Consider the following 22028-nt stretch of genomic DNA (forward strand, 5'->3'; position numbering starts at 1 on the left):
TATATATGTATATATACATGATAGGAGATTATGCTTTTGTATGGAGAGAGAACTCCAGGTAGTGTAATCAACCAACTGGTTAGCTAAAATGGAAAGGCAGTCATAAAATAACATAATTCGAACCTGCCCCATAAAAAGTCAAAAATATTATATTATAAGTACTTCGTGTTGTACTTAAGATGATTTCAACGTCGTTAATGAGGGCCAGCCATCAAAATCAGTCAAAATGCAGCAAAAAAGTAAGGCCTCTGTTTCTAACATGAAATATACATAGCACGTAGTAAAAAAACCCAGGTTTTTACTTTATTGTTAATGTTCAGAAGTCAGGTTAATCGTAATGCTAACATATATACATGGCTGACCCGAGAGAGGCGGAGAAATGATAGATAATAAGCAATATATAGGTAGTAAAAAATTACTAAAGATCATTGAAAGTTGAAATTGCGAGATGGAGCAGATGGTTATGAATCGTACTTACTGATTTTGCACGCCGGAGGAGTGGGGATGGTCATCCGCTATACTGCAGAAAGAGAAAGAATGCTACGTGCTTGTTTCAATGGCTATGTGGTACTTCTATTCTATATATATATAAGCAATAAGATGTACGGGGTTGACTAGGGGATTAAACACAATGAGGCCATGAGTCATAGGATAGGGGAGATGGCATAACGTACAAAATACATGAAAAAGATGCTGAATTTTGTATGAGGCGAAGTCAGTATGTGTAGCAGTAAAATAGTATCTTGATATTGCTTTCGACACCTAATCGCACACAAGAAATAAAAGATAGGGATTCAGAACAGTAAAACGGAGAGTGAGGATGAGAGGGATTAGTAGTGCTCAGGTAGTCCGAGCACTACTAATTCCATTAACTTGTGCCCACCAATTGGTTATTATAGGAGTATTTTTTCACAATTTCTTACGATTTTTCACTATTTTTATTGGCATTATATGTAATTATATTTCCATCATGAATGGTAATAAAACCGAAATGGCATTATAATGGTCTACCTCCACCATTATTAACATTATTGACAAACACATGAGACACAGTCCCAGAAATTACGTTCAGGGTCCTACTACAGGGACGGGCTAGTGACCCCAGACTACCCGAGCACTACTAATTCCTCTCATCCTCACTCTCCTTTTTACTGTTCTGAATCCCTATCTTTTATTTTTGTGCGCGATTAGGTTTCGAAAGCCAATGTCAAGATGCTATTTTACTGCTATACATACCTGACTTCGCCTCATACAAAATTCAGTGTATTTTTCACTCTATTTTGTACGTTATGCCTTCTTCCCTATCCTTAGGACTCTTGGCCTCATTGTGTTTAATCCCCCAGTCGACCCCGTATGTCTTATTGCTTTCCAACGCCCGAGATCGTTTCTACATACCATATAGTCATTGAAACAAGCACGTAGCATTCTTTCTCTCCCCGCAGTATCCCGCACGACCATCCCCACTCCTCCAGCATGCAAAATCAGTAAGTACGATTCATGACAGTCTGCTCCATCTCGCAATTTCAACTTTCAATGATCTTTAGTAATTTTTACTACGTATATATTGCTTATCTATCATTTCTCCGCCTCTGTTGGGTCAGCCATGATATATACGTTAGCATTACGATTAACCTGGCTTCTGAACATTAACAATAAACTAAAAACCTGGGTTTTTTTTACCACGTGCTACGTATATTTCATGTTAGAAACAGAGGTCTTACTTTTTGCTGCATTTTGAGTGATTTTGACAGCTGGACCTCGTTAACGACGTTGAAATCATCTGAAGTACAGGCAGACTGGGCTAGCCGGGTGGGTAAAGTGCCTGCCTGGCAACCCAAAGGTCGTGGGTTCGATTCCCGCCTCGGGTTTGGGTCAAAGTACTGCAAAAACCTTGGGAGGTGCATTATGGCAACAGAAGCCTATGCGCCAACAGCTACAAAAAAAAAAAAAAAAAAAAAAATCTGAAGTACGACACTAAGTACTTATAATATAATACTTTTGACTTTTTGTGTGCCAGGTTCGAATTGTGTTATTTTATGACTGCCTTTCCATTTTAGCTAACCTGTTAGTTGATTACACTACCTGCTGTTCTCACTCTCTCTCTCCATACTAAAGCATAACCTCCTATCTTTTATTTATTTATAGTCGTTGGGTGCCTTCTACTCTACTATGTAGAGTAGAAGGCACCCAACTCTACAGGTCTATATTCCTTCATATAGTCCTCTTATTACAACTCCTGTACCTATTACTTCTATTCTATATACAAAGGGTACTAGGAAAGTTTTGCAATACAGCTTTGTTTATTTAATTTTTTCAAAGTAATTTCCTCTACATTCAATACACCTCTCCATCCTCCGAAACCAATCTTTAAACCAGTTCTGCCAAGTTTCACTAGGGAGTAAAGCACACTCGTTGTCCCAAGCCCGTAGAAGGTCCTCATTACTGGAAAACCGCCTCCCTTTTAGCTTCATTTTCACATGCGGGAACAGTGCAAAGTCGCAGGGAGCAAGGTCTGGACTGTAGGCAGGGTGCTCGAGAAGTTTCAGTCCTGTCGTGGTCAAATATTCGGTGCAGGCTTTGGCGTGGTGAGCTGGAGCATTTTCGTGATGGAGGTACCAGGTGTCCATTCTTGACTTTGGCCGCAGGTTCTTCATAGATCCAATGACTTTAGGCAGGCATTGTTCAGTATACCACTTACCTCTGACTGTCTTCTGCGTGTCCAAAATGACACGTTCCACAATTCCACTCGATTTGAAAAATACAGCTATCATTTTCTTCTTTACAGATCGGGATTTTCTGACAATTACGGGTGTGTCGTCATCATCAAAGACCCAAACTTTGTTTTGAGCCTTGGTCGGCAGATCGTAATAGTACAGCCAAGTCTCGTCACCTGTCACGATGTTGTTCACATACCGAGATTGTCCCTTATCAAACTTTTTTAACATCTCCCAGCACCAAGTCACACGTCGTGTCATCTGCTCTTCAGTCAGTTGATGCGGCACCCAGAGAGAACAAAGTTTCTTCACGTGCAAATGATCTTGCAGAATCGAACGAATTGCTGGTGCATTTAGGCCCAAAGTATCCTCTATCTGTTGGTAGGTCACTCGCCTGTTTTCGTCAAGCAATTTCCTCACAGCAGTAACGTTTTCCTCCGTAACTGACGTTCGTGGCCTTCCCGGCCTCTCAGAATCCTCCAGAGTGAAATTTCCCCTTTGGAATTCTCTATACCACCTGAATATCGTTGTACGATGTGGACAATCATCATCTAGTGCAAGAGTCATTTCTTCTAAGCACTGGTCTATGGTTAAATCACGCACGAAATTATACCGCAAAACTGTCCTTATCTCATTTCGTGACCACGATGCCATCGCAAGCACTTTACACTTTCACTACTAATGAATAACTGAGCCCATCGACTTGGCGCGGCGGCTACTATGCACGTATGAACATGTCTCAACATGCAGCAACAAGCAGCTTCCTGTGATTCATTGTTGCGTCATATTGCAAAACTTTCCTAGTACCCTTTGTATATATATATATATGTATACACAGGGTGATTCACTACCAGTGTGACAAACTTGCAAGAGGTGTAGAGGGCACAAAGACGAATCGGAATCACATAGCATTGTGGGGTCCGAAATGCCTTCGTCATGCGGTAGAGGACATTGAACGGGAGGTTGCGTGAACAGCGATCCTGCTGGAAGTCAGCATTTGTGAATTGGTTCCCGAGGCAGTCAGATGGATGAGTATTCAAACGTTTAACTAACCGACATGCACCTCGCGTATGGAGCTGCAGACTGTAATGGGCGCACTGCTCTGTGCTTGTACCAGGAACGTTTCCCACACAGGCGTGCTCCTCATCTTACGATTTTCACATGTATGCACAGAAGGTTACGTGAGACTCATTGTTTCACGAGAGGTACCATGAATCGAGAGCGAATGACGGGGACGCCAGACAGTGAGGAGAATGTCCTACATCTTGCAGAAGGCAATTCGAGTAAGAGTACTCGAGCGATAGGCCAACGATTGGTTATTTCCCAATCCACTGTATGCAGGATACTGCATACAGTGGATTGGGAAATCCACTGTATGCAGTATCCTGCATACAACATGAAATCAACAAACCAAATGAGTTCATACCGTCTGCAACGCATCCAATCATTGGAGCCTGCTGATTATCTACTCCAGAGGACTTTTGCTACTTGGTTTCTTCAACAGAAACGGTTCGCAAATGCTGACTTCCAGCAGGATCGCTGTTCACACGACCTCCCGTTCAACGTCCTCTACTGCATGATGAAGGCATTTCGGACCCTGTAATGCTATGTGATTCCGATTAGTCTTTGTGCCCCCTACACCTCCTGCAAGTTTGTCGCACTGGTAGTGAATCACCCTGTATATATATATATATTTAAATAATGGCTTAAAGTTTAAAATAAAATAAGAAAATAAATAAATATTAAGCTGTCATTAGAGGCAGCAAAGTGCACATCCTCCACATGAAGCCCAGATATATCCGATAATTCAAAAAAAAAAAACAAAATAAAAACATAGGCCAGTAGTATGGCAAAAATGTAGAGCGAAAAATTAACATAAAAATAACGTAAAATAAAATAAACCAAACGGGAAAGGGAAAGTAAAGGTAATAAGACGTAAACAGTAGCCGATTGTACCCTATATAATTTAGCACTTTAAATCCAATTAATAAAACTGATGTCAAATTTAAAATAATGCCAATTATAATAAAATAGAGGGTACAATCGACTACTGTTTACGTCTTATTACCTTTACTTTCCCTTTCCCATTTGGTTTATATTATTTTACGTTATTTTTATGTTAATTTTTCACTCTACATTTTTGCCATACTACTGGCCTATGTTTTTATTTTGAATTATTGGACACGCACACGCACACACACGCACACACACGCGCACACACACACACACACACACACACACACACACACACACACACACACACACACACACACACACACACACACACACACACACACACAGGGTATTCTATATTGTATATATATATAATTATAGAATCAAATTACTAAAGCGTAGAACTGTGATGTTATATTTACTAATGCTATAATTACTAAAGCATAGAACAGGGATATTATATGATAATATTAACCAATCGGATTAATGCCATCAGCGATAGAACATTACATCCGTCGTTATGCAGTAAAGAAATAATGTTAAAATGTAGAGGCCGTCCGTCCTGTCGTTTAAAAACCTTAAGCAATCCATGAACTAACCGGACCCAAGGCAACAATGGAACATAAATATTAAACTCAATTAACCCCGGGGGCTCATATCCGGTGAGTATGGGCTTGGCACACCCACGGTCCTGAGCTGGATATCATCATTCTTCTCTTTCTTGGTGATTCCCTTCTACTTTTGTCTCTCTCTCTCTCTCTCTCTCTCTCTCTCTCTCTCTCTCTCTCTCTCTCTCTCTCTCTCTCTCTCTCTCTCTCTCTCTCTCTCTCAGGGTAACTTGGGAATTTTTTTTTTTTTTTTTTGGCTGGTGCAACATAAGCCTCAGGCTTCCTTGCACCATATAGCTAATAATAATAATAATAATAATAAGCCATCCATGGGAAAAGATACTTTGCAAGGGACTTTGTCGAGGGCTAAACCCCTACCAAATACAAAACCCATGGATGGCAGAGCTACCAGTTTCTGTTGTCATCTGCCTGTATAACTAGGACCTAAAGAAGTCCATAAGTACCCGTAAGATGGGTATAATATAATAAGATGGAATTATTACAATAATAAAATAAGTAGCTTATTAGTAGTAATTTTGCAGAATACAGGCTGGATGACATTTAGCCCAACCGATAGCTGAAACAAAATAGTAAATAAGCAATGCTGAGAACCAAATAATCTGCTAAACATAGTAAGCTAAATTAGCTAACAAAAGGAGAATGGGGAGAAGGCTAGTTAAAGTAATAGTACCTCAATCCCCCTTGAATACTGATTGCTGGAATCCTGGAATACTGGAATGGCTAATTCCTAATTTGGCCTATTTGGCGTCTAGAATTTTATATTAGGAATTAGCCATTCCAGTATTCCACTATTCGATATATATTGCCATCTTTTACCGGCTCTTCTTACTAACTAGGATCCCTTTCTTTTAGGGTTGGGAAGTTAGGTTCCCGGTAATATCCGATGTACAATCGCATAAACACTTTTCCTTCACTTTTTACTTTTAACTATCTTATTCTCTTTTTTTTTACCTTATGAACTATTAGAGCAATTCGAGGGGGATTGAGGTACAGTCAGTCCTCATATAGCACGATAGTTGTGTTCCTAGAAACCCTTGTGCAATGCAAAATCGTGCAATATAAAAAACAGGCACTATTGGAAAAATAGAGTTAGGTGCCAACCACCCAAGATTGAACACACATTTGTAACCAAAACATTACCAAACACAATAAATAATCGTAATAAAATACTTACGTATTTTAATACATAATAGTTTTTACGTAATAATCGTAATAAAATACTTATGTATTTTATTACGACTATTACATAATAAAATATTGCTAATGCTTTTGCTTCTGTTGTAAGCAAACTTGTTTTTTGTTTGATTTTCTGTCCAAACAGATGACAGCCATTCCATCTCCTCCAATTCTTTGTGTCTTAATCTAATGGATTTTAATTACACTTGAGTTTTTCCTGCTATTAAAGTTGTTTTTATTTTCTCTGCATTCTTTGTAATTCTCGGTGTTGCCTCATTTAGGCCTGTAGCACGTGCAATATCACATGGTCTTTCATTTCGCTCAAAGCGTTTCACAATTTCATATTTTTTCTCTATCGACAGAGGTGGACTGGCCATAAGCCTTACCGGGGGAAACCCCGGTGGCCAGTGTGATTTTGGTCATAAACCATAGTATGAGGCCACTATAAATTTTCCTGGGTAAGAATTTTTGATCCAGTCCGCCTCTGTTTATCGATATTGCTTTTGTTTTTCTCTGTGAATCTGCAGTGTCTTCACCAGGACGCTTTCTTTTCACACCTTTTAAGTATTTTACTCATTTTTAGGGAATAAAGCACAATTACAAAACGTGGAGGCACGCTTGATACCCATAAATAAAGCTGCGTGCGTGTAGCAACTGAATAAACAACACCGTAAAGGCAGAGATACACTATTAACACCTAACATTTTACTAAAGCACATTTCTAGGGGTTACTACCATAAAACAATAAAACCAATTTCCAGTTGCGTTCCTTCTAGTGGAATCTGTTATAAACTGTTAAACTCGATCTAATTGCATTTGCAATTATACCAATAGCTGGAATTGTGTTGATTTTTACGTTATTATGGTGAAATGTGTTTCCCCTTCACTGATATAAAACACATAAATACATTTTCAGAATCTCCTCTTCATTCCTATCGTGTTGCATTCGGTTGGGGTGATTCCGTGTTCGACTGCCATTTCTTGTAAACACGAAGGCGAATCGTGCAAAGCGAATTCGGTTCGTGTTATATAAGATATCGTTCCCCTGTTTATAAATCGTGTATGATCGAATTTGTGTAATGTAAACACGTGTTATATGGGGACTGACTGTACTATTACTTTAACTAGCCTTCTCTCCGTTCTCCTTTTGTTAGCTAATTTAGCGTACTGTGTTTAGCAGATTATTTGGTTCTCAGCATTGCTTATTTACTATTTTGTTTCAGCTATCGGTCGGGCTAAATGCCATCCAGCCTGTATTAATAATTAATAATAAGAATTAATAATAATTCTGCAGAATTATTATTAATAAGCTACTTATTTTATTATTATAATTTCTATTTTATTATATAATTTTTATTATAATTTTATTATTATAATAATTCCATATAATAATATGGAATTATTATAATAATTCCATATTATTATATTATACCCATCTTACGGGTACTTATGGACTTCTTTAGGTCCTAGTTATACAGGCAGATGACAACAGAAACTGATAGCTCTGCCAGCCATGGGTTTTGTATTTTGTAGGGGTTTAGCCCTCGACAAAGTCCCTTGCAAAGTTTCTTTTCCCATGGACAGCTATTTATATATAATTTTTATTGAGTTTAATATTTATGTTTAACCATTGTTGCCTAGGGTCCGGTTAGTTCATGGATTGCTTCAGGTTTTTAAACGACAGGACGGCCTCTACATTTTAACATTATTTCTTTACTATATAATTATACATATATTTGAATAGTGTTTAAAATAGTTTAAACGCTATTCAAATATAAGTATAATTATATCACATGACAGTAGTAGGCAAATTGCTAACGCTGTGCCTGTGCTGCCATCCATAGTTCATTATTCGTCTATATAATCTAGTTGAGATTATTTTGTCAGTAGCGTGGCTTTGCACTGGAGTGCTCGTAGCTCTTCTATTTTTTTAATTTTTGCTCCATGAGGACCACTGCTGTTCAAATGTTCTGCATTAGTGGTTTGATCTGAGGATCAGATGGCGGGCTGATCTTTTGATCGATTCTCCTTTGTAGCCATTTGTCCAGCAATCGAAATGCAGTGATTCCCTGACCATTATTGGCCTTGTGGTCCTCTGTCGAGATGGGGGCATAATGGTCAGTCTCTTTTTGGTTTATTTTTGTTTTATTTTATTGTAGTGGTTAACACCTCTGTTAGTGATATTTCACATAAATTTGAACCTGGTACCCATCAGAGGGGGTACCACTAAATTTCTATTTATTTGGCTTTCGAAATTCAATGAATTATTATTCTTTCATTTACATTTTCTAAATTATTTTAGAGTTTCTACTGCAATATTTTTACTCTGTGTGTGTGTATGTATATATATATATATATATATATATATATACACACACACAGGGTGTCTCAAAAATACATAGCGTAACTTCAGGAATGAGTTCGTCCTATGTAGACAATAAAAATATTTTATATCAACATAGTTCTGGAAATGCTTGGTTTCCGAGTTTTGAAGATCTCTCTATGACACTTAACTGTTCACATCACCTTATAGTAATTGTTCAAAATTTCAACCTTCTACCTGAATACAGGCCTCACATCGATGTCTCATGGACTCACAAAGATGATGCCAGATTCCTGGCATGTTTCATATTGTCTCACAATCTGCGATTGCGGAAAGTTTCCACATCAGCTACAGGAGTCGAATACACCAATGACTTTAAATGGCCCCACAAGAAGAAATCTAGTGGGTTTAAATCAGGTGAGCTTGGAGACCAGGCAGTTGGTCCACATCTACCTATCCACCGACCAGGAAACCTTCGATTCAGGTAATTGCGGAAATGTGGATTTTCCTCAGCCCATACATGCTGATTGTGAAAGTTTTGGATTCCGTCTTGTGTGAACTGTGCCTCATCTGTGAATATCACTAAGGCAGGAAAGTAAGGAGTTGTACCACACTGCTGCAAGAACCACTGGCAGAACATTACTCGCGCAGGATAATCTGCTGGTGACAAGGCCTATATCCATTGCAGATGGTAAGGATACAGTTTGTGTTCTTGCAATACTCTCCAAATAGTCAAAGGTTGAACAGCCAGTTTCATTGCTATTCTGCGTGCGCTGATTCCAGGAATGGCATGTACAACATCCAAAATCTCCTCTACTTCAGGAGTCATAGCTCTGTCGGCAGCACAAGGTGTAAAGGTCCTATGTTCACAAAGGCGGTGATGATACCTTCAAACACTTTCCTGTCTGGGCATCTTTGTTCTTGGAACCTTTCGTGGTACAAACGACGCCAAACACCAAACCATACATAAAGTGCATATCCGCTTGCTCCTGATTTGAGTACATGGTCGGAATGGAAAACTACCAGATTTGTCAGTACCTTGTGATGAAGGAAATCACCTGCAGGAGATAAGACATTCAGGTTAATAACTCAGGAACCAAACATTTCCGGAACTATGTTGATATAAAATATTTTTATTGTTTACATATGAGGAACTCATTCCTGAAGTTATGCCATGTGTTTTTGAGACACCCTGTGTGTATGTGTGTATATATATAAGAATTAGAAATAATGAACAAAATATATAGTAAGATGGGAAAGTTATTAACCACAATGTGCCAGGCCTAATGGAAGAAAATAAGAGAAAAAGAATGTTAAGAACCTAATAAATGGAATTAATGGCTCAATCAACAGGCTGAATTAACAAGCCAAATCATATTTACAAAAGCTAGAAAGGAAGTTGAAATTAATGAATATTAAAAAATAGCAATAAAATGAAAATGAAAATAAATTGGTACATAGATCAGGTATTTTCATCAGGGGACTACACCTGATCATGTACCAAAACACTGCGTTTCTATACAAATCCATGTTGATGGAGGTAGCATTAAAGAATAATAATATTGTGGGGGGAAAAAATGATCACGTGTAGTCCCCTGATGAAATACTTGATCTATGTACCAATTCATTTTTATTTTTATTTCTATTTTATCACTATTTTTTAATATTCATTAATTTTCGCTTCCTTTCTAGCTTTTGTAAATATGATTGGGTTGTTAATTCAGCCTGCTGATTCAGCCATTAATTCCATTTATTAGGTTCTTAACATTCTTTTTCTCTTATTTTCTTCCATTAGGCCTGGCACGTTGTTAATAACTTTCCCATCTTACTATATCTTTTGTTAATTATTTCTAATCCTTATTTTATAGTTGTATCCTGTTCTGTAGCCTTGCACATTCAGGTACATCTGTTTTCTTATCTTCTTATTTTCTTCTTTTCTCCTCTCTCTTTCCCTTTTTCCTTGTTTCCTTTTCTCTTTATCTTTTTCTTTTTCTCACATTTCTTACCTTTTATATATACTATAGATATATATATATATATATAACACTATATCCACTTGCTGTAATTATAGTTAGTTTTGTTCTGATCTCTATTTCCTTCTCTTTGATGTACATTTTGTATCCATATTATAGATGTGACATTTGCCAATAGCAAGATAAATCAAAGACAAGGAAAGCTTGTTCAAGAAGAAGAAAGGGAAAGAGGGAAAATATCAAAACAAGTATATTTAACTTACATAAAGTCCTGTAATATATATTTAGCAGTTTTTGTGGTGTTCCTGATCATTGCTACTCAAGCTGTTCGTGTCGGTACTGACTTCTGGCTCTCAGAGTGGTCTGAAACATCACCCTATCTAAATGGAACTTTTGGCATTGTAAGATATTCTTTAATTTGTTTATTTAATTTTTAGTTAAATTTTTTAAATTTAATTTAATTTTAATGTGGATGTAAATGATTTAATTTTTTGAGTAATATATGTAGTCTGGGTAGAAAATTCAATTTGCAGTCAGTGTTAAATATACCAATAGAAAGAGAATGAAAAATACAGTATTTGTTCTACCTGTAATTTTGAGTTGTCATGAATTCCACAGGTCTAAAAGACCTGTTGAGAAGTAGAATTGAATTTAGATGACAGGGAAATAATTGAGTGATTATATAGAGTGTCTGAGAGCATTTGTAAGCCTCAGCCATTTGAGAATACTTTCCCACAGGTAGTTTAAAATGCTCTTTACATCAATAAATATGTGTTAAGGTATATACTGTTTTTTTTTTTTTTTTTTTGTATACTTATGTGAAATGCTCTGAATATGTTTTATAAGATCAGCAAGTGCTCTTTCAGTACTCCTGCCTTGTCAGAAACCATGTTGATTTTGGTTCTTATCTTGCAAAAGAGATATAATTCTAATGACCTGAGAAGCTCGGCAAAGAGAGCGAGGAGCGAGTAAGTATGAAGTTCAGTTGTTGGTTTTCTAGGTTGTGTAATATTTTCAGAAATGTTAAAGTAACGTAGAACACAAAAGCTCAATCATCAAATGTTGTCATATCTTTGAAGACATTCCATCATTCCATTTGGATACAGGGGGGAAGAGAGAGAGAGAAGCTGGAGAAAGAGTTCTGTCAATGTAGAATTAGCCTACAGTATTGGAGAAAACAAGTGTATTCTCTCAATGAATGTAAGCCTACATTGGAAAATAATTTTTTCAATTAAAGGCCTACTATGGTATGCCTGATCTGGATACAATAGTTGTGTTTTTGAGTCAATATCACTGCAGAATAATAAACTTATCTGCATTAAATAAACTAATGATCTAAATACAGGTGACCCCCGCTTAATGCTGATAATTCGTTCCGGGAAAAACAGAGCGCTAAGTGAATCCACGGTAAGCGAGTGCCGCATTCCCATAAGGTAACATATGTATTTGTGAGTTGCGGTCGGTGCCATAGGATATTTCCTAATCAATAATAAACGGTAGTGAAAAGATGTACAAATGTCAGTCAAAATATTTAATATTCAAATATTTGTACATATAAAATATTCTGCATTATATAATTATGGGGTAACTACTTACGTATCAAAATTAAACTTAAAATTCCAATTAAAATCATGAATTTAATTGATCTAAATTGATTTTAATTTAATTGATGAATTTAATCATGAAAAATGTGTCGATTTTGGGTTGAACTTTGGCCCTCTTCCAAATAAACTGAAAGGGGTATTAATTTTAAATCCATGCAGCGTGGCCCCGGGTGCCAAGCGTTCCGTGGCCAAGCGATTCTAGTGCGTCTGTAAAAGCGTTTTTTCTAAAGAGATTTTCAGCGAATAGATTCTATTTTTGTTTCAACAACCGTTTTTCTTGATTTCTCGATCAAAGTAGCTCTTTCGCACTACAAGAAGTAGGCAAAGGCCCAGGAAGGAAAACCACCTTTCTGTTTCTTTTTATATTAATACTAACTTCCTAACCCAGCCGCTTGGTCACCTTGTGGCACTGCTCCTGCCTCCCCGTGGCGGGGCCAGAAACCTGGGTGGTAAAGCAAACCCCCAGGGCCAAAAGGAGCAAAACATGGACTTTGAAAACTTTCCCCCGATCCAGACAGCAAATCCAAATTCAAAGGATTTGCATCAACCTGATGATGACAAAACCAACCGAAAGAGACTGAAGACGGATGATTCCCTAATAGAACATCCGAGTTTCCTGATCCTGCATTCCTTAGCGAACCAGGCCCTAGGCAATCTATCGCCATTCCTCATACAAAAGTGTCTGGAAAATGTAGCAGGTTCCCCCAAAATGGTGCGCCGTCTCAAATCTGGCGACCTGTTGGTTGAGACTACAAGCTCTAAACATTCAGAGTACCTTCTCAAGCTCACAACATTCAATGGAATCCCTGTTAAGATGTCACCACACGCAACACTCAATACCTCCAAGGGTGTTATCTCAGAATGGAACCTAATGAATGTTTCAGAAGAGGAAATTGTCAACGAATTGCAGGATCAGAAGGTCATACAAGCGAAGAGAATCATGATTAAGAAAGATGGCGAACTTATTCCAACTCGCAGTATCATACTGACATTTAGCTCACCCAACCTACCATCATCAGTAAAAGCCGGGTATTTGAACTGCCGCATTCGCCCGTACATCCCAAACCCGCTAAGGTGTTATAAATGTCAAAAATTTGGACATTCCCAAACTGTCTGTAGAGGCGATGCAGTATGCCCTAACTGTGGATCGAAGGAACATGCCCAAGCTGATTGTAAATCGCAGTCCTCACTTTGCCCTAATTGTAAAGGCAATCACCCAGCTTTCTCAAAAACATGCGATCAGTGGAAATATGAGAAGAAAATCCAAAAATACAAGATAGACATTTTCCGAAGCCAGAAAACAATTACAGCAACTAATACCGATGCCAAAACGTACATATGCCGACGCTGCCCAAAAATTTCACTCAATATCAGTTCAAACAGATACATCAATCCCGCCAAGCATCTCTATTTCTGAATGGGCTCGAACTTTACTCTCTACTGTACCTCAGTCCTCAAAGCAACAGACTTCTAATAGATCTAATAACACACCAGTCACAATACCTCCTGTTACACTTACAACTCCTGTAAGATCTACTCAAACAGAAAACTCTGATCCCGGTAACAAGCAGCATGCTGAATCTTTCTTCATGGACACGAATGAGACTTGCTCTCATGAAGAAACGGAAACCATTCTGGAAATTCATCCAGAAGATGTAATAGACGCCAGACCAATATTTTCAAAGAGAGACAAAATAAAAATTGACCGACAGAAACAGACTTCCAAAAAGCAGACAGACACAGCTTCCTCATTTAAATCCAAACAATGAAAAACATCATCCAATGGAACTGTAGAGGCTTTCGCAGCAATATCGACGACATCCACGAGATAATTAAGCGTTATAAACCAATTGGAATCTGTTTACAAGAGACATATTTAACACCTCAGGTGTCTACTTCGATAAAAAATTACACTCTCTTTCGGCAAGACAGACCTGCTACTAATAATGCTCACGGAGGGGTAGCGATACTTATAGATGGAAGAGTACCCTGCAAACGCATTCAGTTGCAAACCACTGTTGAAATTGTTGCCACACGAATAGCCACTGGCATTACCCTAACACTTGCTTCAATCTACCTGCCACCCAGTCGCCCTTGTACCATACATGAACTTGAAGATCTCATTCAGCAGTTGCCAACCCCTTTCTGCTTATTGGGTGACTTCAATGGACACCATCCATTGTGGGGTTCTTCCAATACAGACGGACGAGGAAAAATCATCGAAATGCTTATTGAAAGATGGAATCTAACCATATTAAATACTGGTTCACCAACTTACCTCCACCTCCCAACAGGAACAGTCTCTTCAATAGATCTCTCTATCTTCTCTCCAATCCTTTTCCCTAGTATCCAGTGGACAGCTCTGGATGATCCACTCAATAGTGACCACTACCCTATAATATGTAAAATTGAAACGTCACACTGCATATCTTCAGAAACGCACACAAAATGGAAATTTTCCAAGGCAGACTGGGCAAAGTATACCACTAACGTATCCTTCGACAATCAGATCATCAAATCTCATCCGATTGACACAGTTGCCGACCATATTACAAAACAGATTCTAGCAGCTGCATCCAATGCCATTCCACAATCAAAGTCAAGCATTCGTGGAAACAGAAATTATTGGTGGAACGAGGACTGTAAGAATATAAAAAAAGAAAAAAACCGTGCATGGAATTTATTCCGCAAACATCCTACCACCACAAATCTTATAAATTACAAGAAAATTAGAGCTAAAGCCCGTCATATTAGAAAGAAAGCGAAAAGAGACTCTTGGATTCGATTCGCAACTACAATTAATAAAAATACTGATGCAAGAATTATTTGGAGGAAAATAAGACAATTAAATGGTAAATTTCCCCCTTTGTCGTCCCCACTTTTCACCGTGAATGGACAGGAGCTATCTACTCCTGCAGAGATTGCAAATGCTCTAGGGACGGTATTTTCACAGTTGTCTGACTCTACGGCATATGATCCATCATTTCAAAAGATTAAAGCTGTAGCTGAAAAATCCCATCCGAAATTTAGAACTACATCCTCTTTCCAATACAATACACCACTTACTTTGGTAGAGCTTCAAGAAGCTTTATCCACCGCTAAGAACAGTGCTGCTGGCCCGGATGGAATATACTACATAATGTTACATCTAGACAATAAATCATTATCTTCGCTACTGACCTTCTACAATCGCATATTTATGGAGCATTCCTTCCCCAGCTTCTGGCGTCATGCTTTTGTACTGGCGATACCCAAACCAGGGAAAGATCATTCTATTCCGAACAATTACAGACCCATTTCGCTCACAAGCTGCCTAAGTAAAACCATAGAAAAAATGATACACCGTCGACTAACGTGGTATCTTGATTCCCAAAATATTATCTCTGACAATCAATTTGGTTTCCGAAAACACCGATCATCTCTAGATCTCATGATCAAAGCAGAAAAAGACATCAGGAATGCGTTTATCCAAAACAAACATCTAGTAATGGTATGTCTCGACATAGAGAAGGCCTTTGACACCACTTAGTTAGTTAGTTAGTTAGTTAGTTATTTTGGTTTTTAGGAGCATTAGCAACTAAGGCCATATTGCTCCGGGATATGCGGTGGTCATTCCCTGACCTTTCCGCACCCTCCATATTTGGTGGTGACGGGCTCGAACCCCGGTCTAATCAAGAAGCGTGTGCTACGCACTGCTGCTCCTTCCCACCTGGCTACGGAGGCGCCTTGACACCACTTGGCGGTTTGGTATCCTGAAAGATCTTCATTCCCTGGACCTGAGAGGACACTTACCGTACTTCATACAGAATTTCCTACAACACAGGACCTTTCAAGTTCGCTATCGGCAAGTACTTTCGCAAACATACATACAAGAAGAAGGAGTCCCGCAGGGCTCTGTACTCAGTGCAACCTTATTTGCAATTAGAATAAATCAGATGACAAAAAATATTCCAAAAGCTGTAAACTCTTACCTCTATGCTGATGATTTGACTGTCTCTTGCAGCTCGCAAAACATGAGCTTTATCGAAAGGCAGCTGCAAACATCTATAAATAACATTGAGTTATGGATGATACACAATGGTTACCGATTATCCTATCAGAAATCTAGAGTCGTTCACTTTTGTAATAAACGAAAGATGCATCCAGATCCAGAGATACAACTAACAAATCATCCCATCACAGTGGTGAATAGCATTCGTCTCCTTGGTTTAATTTTTGATAATAAACTGAACTTCCTAGAATATATCACACATCTAAGGACTGCTTGCCAGAAAAAAATGAATTTATTAAGAATTATCTCTTCTACATCATGGGGTGCAGATCGGTACACCTTACTTCACTTGTACAGAGCCCTGATCAGATCTCGCCTTGATTATGGCGCCCCGGTGTATGATTCTGCTAGGGAAAGCGTGCTAGCACGTCTTGCCCCTATTCAACATTCCGCCCTCAGAATTGCTGTAGGCGCTTATAGAACATCGCCAGTGCAAAGTCTTTATATCGAAGCCCATGAACCTCCGCTCAGCCTCAGGAGAAAGATGTTACTTCTGAACTATGCAGCCAAAATTCAAAGTATGCCTTCTCACCCCAATTGGCCAATACTTAACAATCCACAGTTCCCAATGTACTACAGAAATAAACCTAGAGCAATTCGACCTGCTGGCATCAGATTACAGGAATTATCACAAAATTGGAATATACATCTGGACAAAATCCTCCATGATCTGAACAGTTCAGATCCTCCATGGTCCTTTATTAAAGCATCCTGTGACAGCTATTTCTTAAACTGGGGAAAACATTCACTTGCAAATACCAATATACAGCAACTGCATGCCGCTCACACACAAAATTACCAAAATTTTACGCAAATATACACTGATGGATCAAAGTCTGGTAGTAAAGTCGGTGCTGCAGCTGACTTTCCCTTTAACACTATCTCTGTTTCACTTCCCACCGAATGCGGCAGTTATACAGCTGAATTATATGCTATCAAGCTTGCCTTAGAAAACATTCTCCAACTGTCCATCCAAAAAAGTGTAATATATAGTGACTCACAGAGTTCAATCTTGGCCTTGCAAAATTCCTCCTCAACAACGCATCCCTTAATAAAAACTATAAAATCTCAACTAATGCATATCCATGATCACCAGCAAGTTGTCATCTTTTGCTGGATCCCAGGTCACACTGGGATATCAGGGAATGAAAAAGCAGACTATGCAGCCAAACAGTCATCCAACATAGCATCGCCAGGTTACTATGTTCCATATATGGACTACAGATCCCATATAAGAAATACATGTAAAGAACAATGGACACTTCTATGGCAATCTCAACTGAATAACAAGCTCCGTGAAATGAAACCTGAACCACAGTTATGGGTTTCCAGTTTTTCTGTAAACAGAAAGGAAGAAGTCATCCTGGCTAGAGCCCGGATCGGGCACAGTCAGCTCACCCATATTTTTCTTCTTACAGGAAATGATCCTCCGCAGTGTATGCACTGCAACTCTGTTCTCACAATAAAGCACATACTCGTTGAATGTACCTTATATACTGATGCCCGAAAAGCTTCATACAGTAATCTTCAACAACCTTTGACACTCCAACAGTTCAGAGGTAATGATGCAAATCTCCCGGAATTTTTCCGCTTCTTAAAACGCATAAATCTGTATAATTGTTTCTAACTGTTTTTACAGACACCGTGAAATCCTCATCTCGTTTATAGGCGCAATATGGCCTAAGTAGCCCTTGCGCCAGAAATAACCATACCAATACCAATACCATGCAGCGTTACCACCCAACAATAAAGTGAACCAATCCTTCGTTCCAATCCTGAATTCTGAATTGGATATTATCTTAAATAAAATTAGTTAAAATCTTTCCATTTCAATCGTAATAGCCGGCCTAGCCCTAGTTGCTTGCAGTGGAACAGCTATCTTTCCCGCTGCTAAAATTAATTCTTTATTTTTTCATAATTGTTCTTACAGTTAAAGTTGCAAGTCCTCAATTATGGCACACATCCGTTTGTCTTTGATCAGAATCGATTCACTTCAAAACGTCTAATTAAATTTTCAAATTCAGTCTTTTTCTTACATTTATAGTCTTCGTACTCCGCTCAGACATTGTTCCTTTTTCATTCTTATCGGCCATTATTAACTCTTCGAAAATGTAACTGCGTTGGTTGCATTAATTACGATACAATGTTCAAGTAAACTGTTCGTTACGCACTGTACTGAGTGATGACTAGACTTCGGATAAATGCATATAACGCAAATATTGCAAGAAATATACTTGATCATTTTTTAAAATGTTGATCTCGGAACTACGTAACAAGTCACTTTACTGCAATTAAATTAGCGTGCGAGAAAATTTCACTGAGCGTGGGGAAATTTTCTCAAGTCGGCGTTGGAAACGTTTTGATGCTGTTTTACTGTTCATTTTCAAGCTATCGACTCCATCAAATGAAACAATTTTGTTAAATATGCCAAAAATTCAATCTGTAAAAGAGCGTTATAGTGATCTGTGACAGCGTTATAGTCAGATACGGGTTATAATATAAGAACAGCGTTATAGCGAATCAGCATAAACCGAACAGCGTTATAACGGGGGCCTGCTGTAATGGAAGTCAAGTTCAATATCTAGATCTGGTGGACAGTACAAAAAGATAAAATAAATACTTTGAAAGGTTTCAATGAGTAAAATGCAGGTTACAGATTGAGTGTTAAAGTCTGAGATAGTGATGTCAAGGTTGTTTTTAAATACAATGATAGCAGCATGCAAGTTTTTCTTACCAGGCTATATTAATTTGGAGTATATCCTGTAGCCCATATTCTTCCCTTTAAAATAGTATGGTTTTTTAATTAATAAAAATATGGATTTTTCAAAACCAGTGTGACTGTTGATCAGCTGCTGAATTTGATCAATGGTCACATTGTTTTTGAGGAAAGCAAGAGAGGAAAACTGTAGTTGCATTATGGAGTTTAGTTCTCTATGAGTTCCACAGCTCTGAAATACCTTGGACACAATGATCTTTGATTGAAGGCTTATAGTTATTTTTTTCATTTTCAGTTTCAATGGAATGGTGTCTTCTCTTGATTACAGTCTGTATAGATGTGACCTGTCCTGGCAGAAGCAAATTCTGAGAGCAAAGCGGAGGAGAAATTGTTGAAATTAAACATAAGAGAAGCACTTGCACCTGGGGTGGATGGGATTTATCCAGTTATACAAAGGGTACTAGGAAAGTTTTGCAATACAGCTTTGTTTATTTAATTTTTTCAAAGTAATTTCCTCTACATTCAATACACCTCTCCATCCTCCGAAACCAATCTTTAAACCAGTTCTGCCAAGTTTCACTAGGGAGTAAAGCACACTCGTTGTCCCAAGCCCATAGAAGGTCCTCATCACTGGAAAACCGCCTCCCTTTTAGCTTCATTTTCACATGCGGGAACAGTGCAAAGTCGCAGGGAGCAAGGTCTGGACTGTATTGAGGGTGCGAGAAGTTTCAGTCCTGTCGTGGTCAAATATTCGGTGCAGGCTTTGGCGCGGTGAGCTGCAGCATTATCGTGATGGAGGTACCAGGTGTCCATTCTTGACTTTGGCCGCAGGTTCTTCATAGATCCAATGACTTTAGGCAGGCATTATTCAGTATACCACTTACATCTGACTGTCTTCTGCGTGTCCAAAACGACACGTTCCACAATTCCACTCGATTTGAAAAATACAGCTATCATTTTCTTCTTTACAGATCGGGATTTTCTGACAATTACGGGTGTGTCGTCATCATCAAAGACCCAAACTTTGTTTTGAGCCTTGGTCGGCAGATCGTAATAGTACAGCCAAGTCTCGTCACCTGTCACGATGTTGTTCACATACCGAGATTGTCCCTTATCAAACTTTTTTAACATCTCCCGGCACCAAGTCACACGTCGTGTCATCTGCTCTTCAGTCAGTTGATGCGGCACCCAGAGAGAACAAAGTTTCTTCACGTGCAAATGATCTTGCAGAATCGAACGAATTGCTGGTGCATTTAGGCCCAAAGTATCCTCTATCTGTTAGTAGGTCACTCGCCTGTTTTCGTCAAGCATTTTCCTCACAGCAGTAACGTTTTCCTCCGTAACTGATGTTCGTGGCCTTCCCGGCCTCTCAGAATTCTCCAGAGTGAAATTTCCCCTTTGGAATTCTCTATACCACCTGAATATCGTTGTACAATGTGGACAATCATCATCTAGTGCAAGAGTCATTTCTTCTAAGCACTGGTCTATGGTTAAACCACGCACGAAATTATACCGCAAAACTGTCCTTATCTCATTTCGTGACCACGATGCCATCGCAAGCACTTTACACTTTCACTACTAATGAATAACTGAGCCCATCGACTTGGCGCGGCGGCTACTATGCACGTTAGCATTAGCATTAGCATTAGTAGAGGCATTTGATGCAAGAAAGCAAGCTTATGCAGCATCAGCCAAAAAAAAAAAAAAAAAAAAAAGTAACATAAATAAATAAAAATAACCACTTACACTTCACCCCTCTGTTCGTTCGAAATACCTGTCCAGCTGAGCCTTAAACGTATTTAGGCTATCAACTTCCACGACAAGGGATGGAAGTCTGTTCCACCCACCAACCACCCGCTGGCTAAAGGCAAATTTCCGCACATCTATCCTACATCTGTCTTTCCTCAATTTGAATTTATGCCCTCTCAGGTGATTATTCTGAGCAAGAGGAAGAATCCCATCAGCATTGAGCATGCTCAAACCATTCAAGGCTTTGTACACCTCTATCAGATCACCTCGCTGGTGCCTAGTTTCCAGACACTGTAATTCGCAAAACTTAAGCCTTTCTTCGTAAGAGCACCCCTTTGTCTCATTCACCAATCTAGTTGCCCTTCTCTGTACTCATTCCAGCAGCTCTACATCCTTCTTGAAATGAGGCCTCCAGGCCTGAATACAGTACTCTAGGTGTGGCCTGACCATTGCCTTATACAAGGGAATAATCACCTCCTTATCCCTGCTAGAAAAATTCCTATATATCATTGACAATACACCATGAGCTACTCTTGCAGCCGTCTGCACTGCTCAGAGAACTTCATATCTGCCTGCACAACCACCCCCAGGTCCCTTTCATTCTCTACCACTGTCAGTGTAGTACCACAGAGTTGATACGTTGCTCTGGGGTTGCTGTTTCCCATATGTAGTACTTTACATTTGTCAATGTTAAACTTCATTTGCCACCTCGAAGCCTATCTGCTCAACCTTTCCAAATCCTGTTGCAGCAGCATAGTGTCAGTAGTGTCCTTGACAACCCTGCCAACCTTCGTATCGTCTGCAAACTTGGACATTAAGCCTGATATACCATCATCAATATCATTTATAAATACAGAAAACAATAAAGGACCCAATACTGAACCCTGAGGGACTCCACTAATAACATTAGTCCACGATGAGCAGTGTCCATTGATTACCACTCTCTGTCTTCTCCCCCTCAACCACCCCTTTATCCATAGCAGCAATTTGCCTCCAATGCCACACTGCTCCAATTTGTGCAGCAGTCTTCCATGTGCAACAGTATCAAAAGCCTTTCTAAGATCCAAGTATATAATATCAAAGTTATTCCCTGCATCCAGTTCTTTTGTGACTGCATCATAGTATCCAATCAAATTGGTC

At 38.9% G+C, this 22028-nt stretch overlaps 1 protein-coding gene across 2 annotated transcripts in view; it reads left to right on the plus strand.

Annotated features, from left to right (window-relative positions):
- The window catches only part of LOC150081824 (ATP-binding cassette sub-family C member 8-like), a 1084700-nt gene that overhangs the window by 559508 nt on the left and 503164 nt on the right, over positions 1 to 22028 (plus strand). For both annotated transcript variants that reach the window (XM_090378918.1, XM_090378919.1), the window contains one exon: positions 10928 to 11169. In XM_090378918.1, the coding sequence (XP_090235044.1) occupies positions 10928 to 11169 (242 nt within the window). The remainder of the gene's footprint in view (positions 1 to 10927; positions 11170 to 22028) is intronic.

The sequence above is a fragment of the Mastigoproctus giganteus genome, chromosome 8 (assembly GCF_048544385.1).
Source record: "Mastigoproctus giganteus isolate SK-2022 chromosome 8, ASM4854438v1, whole genome shotgun sequence".
Taxonomy (NCBI): domain Eukaryota; kingdom Metazoa; phylum Arthropoda; class Arachnida; order Uropygi; family Thelyphonidae; genus Mastigoproctus; species Mastigoproctus giganteus.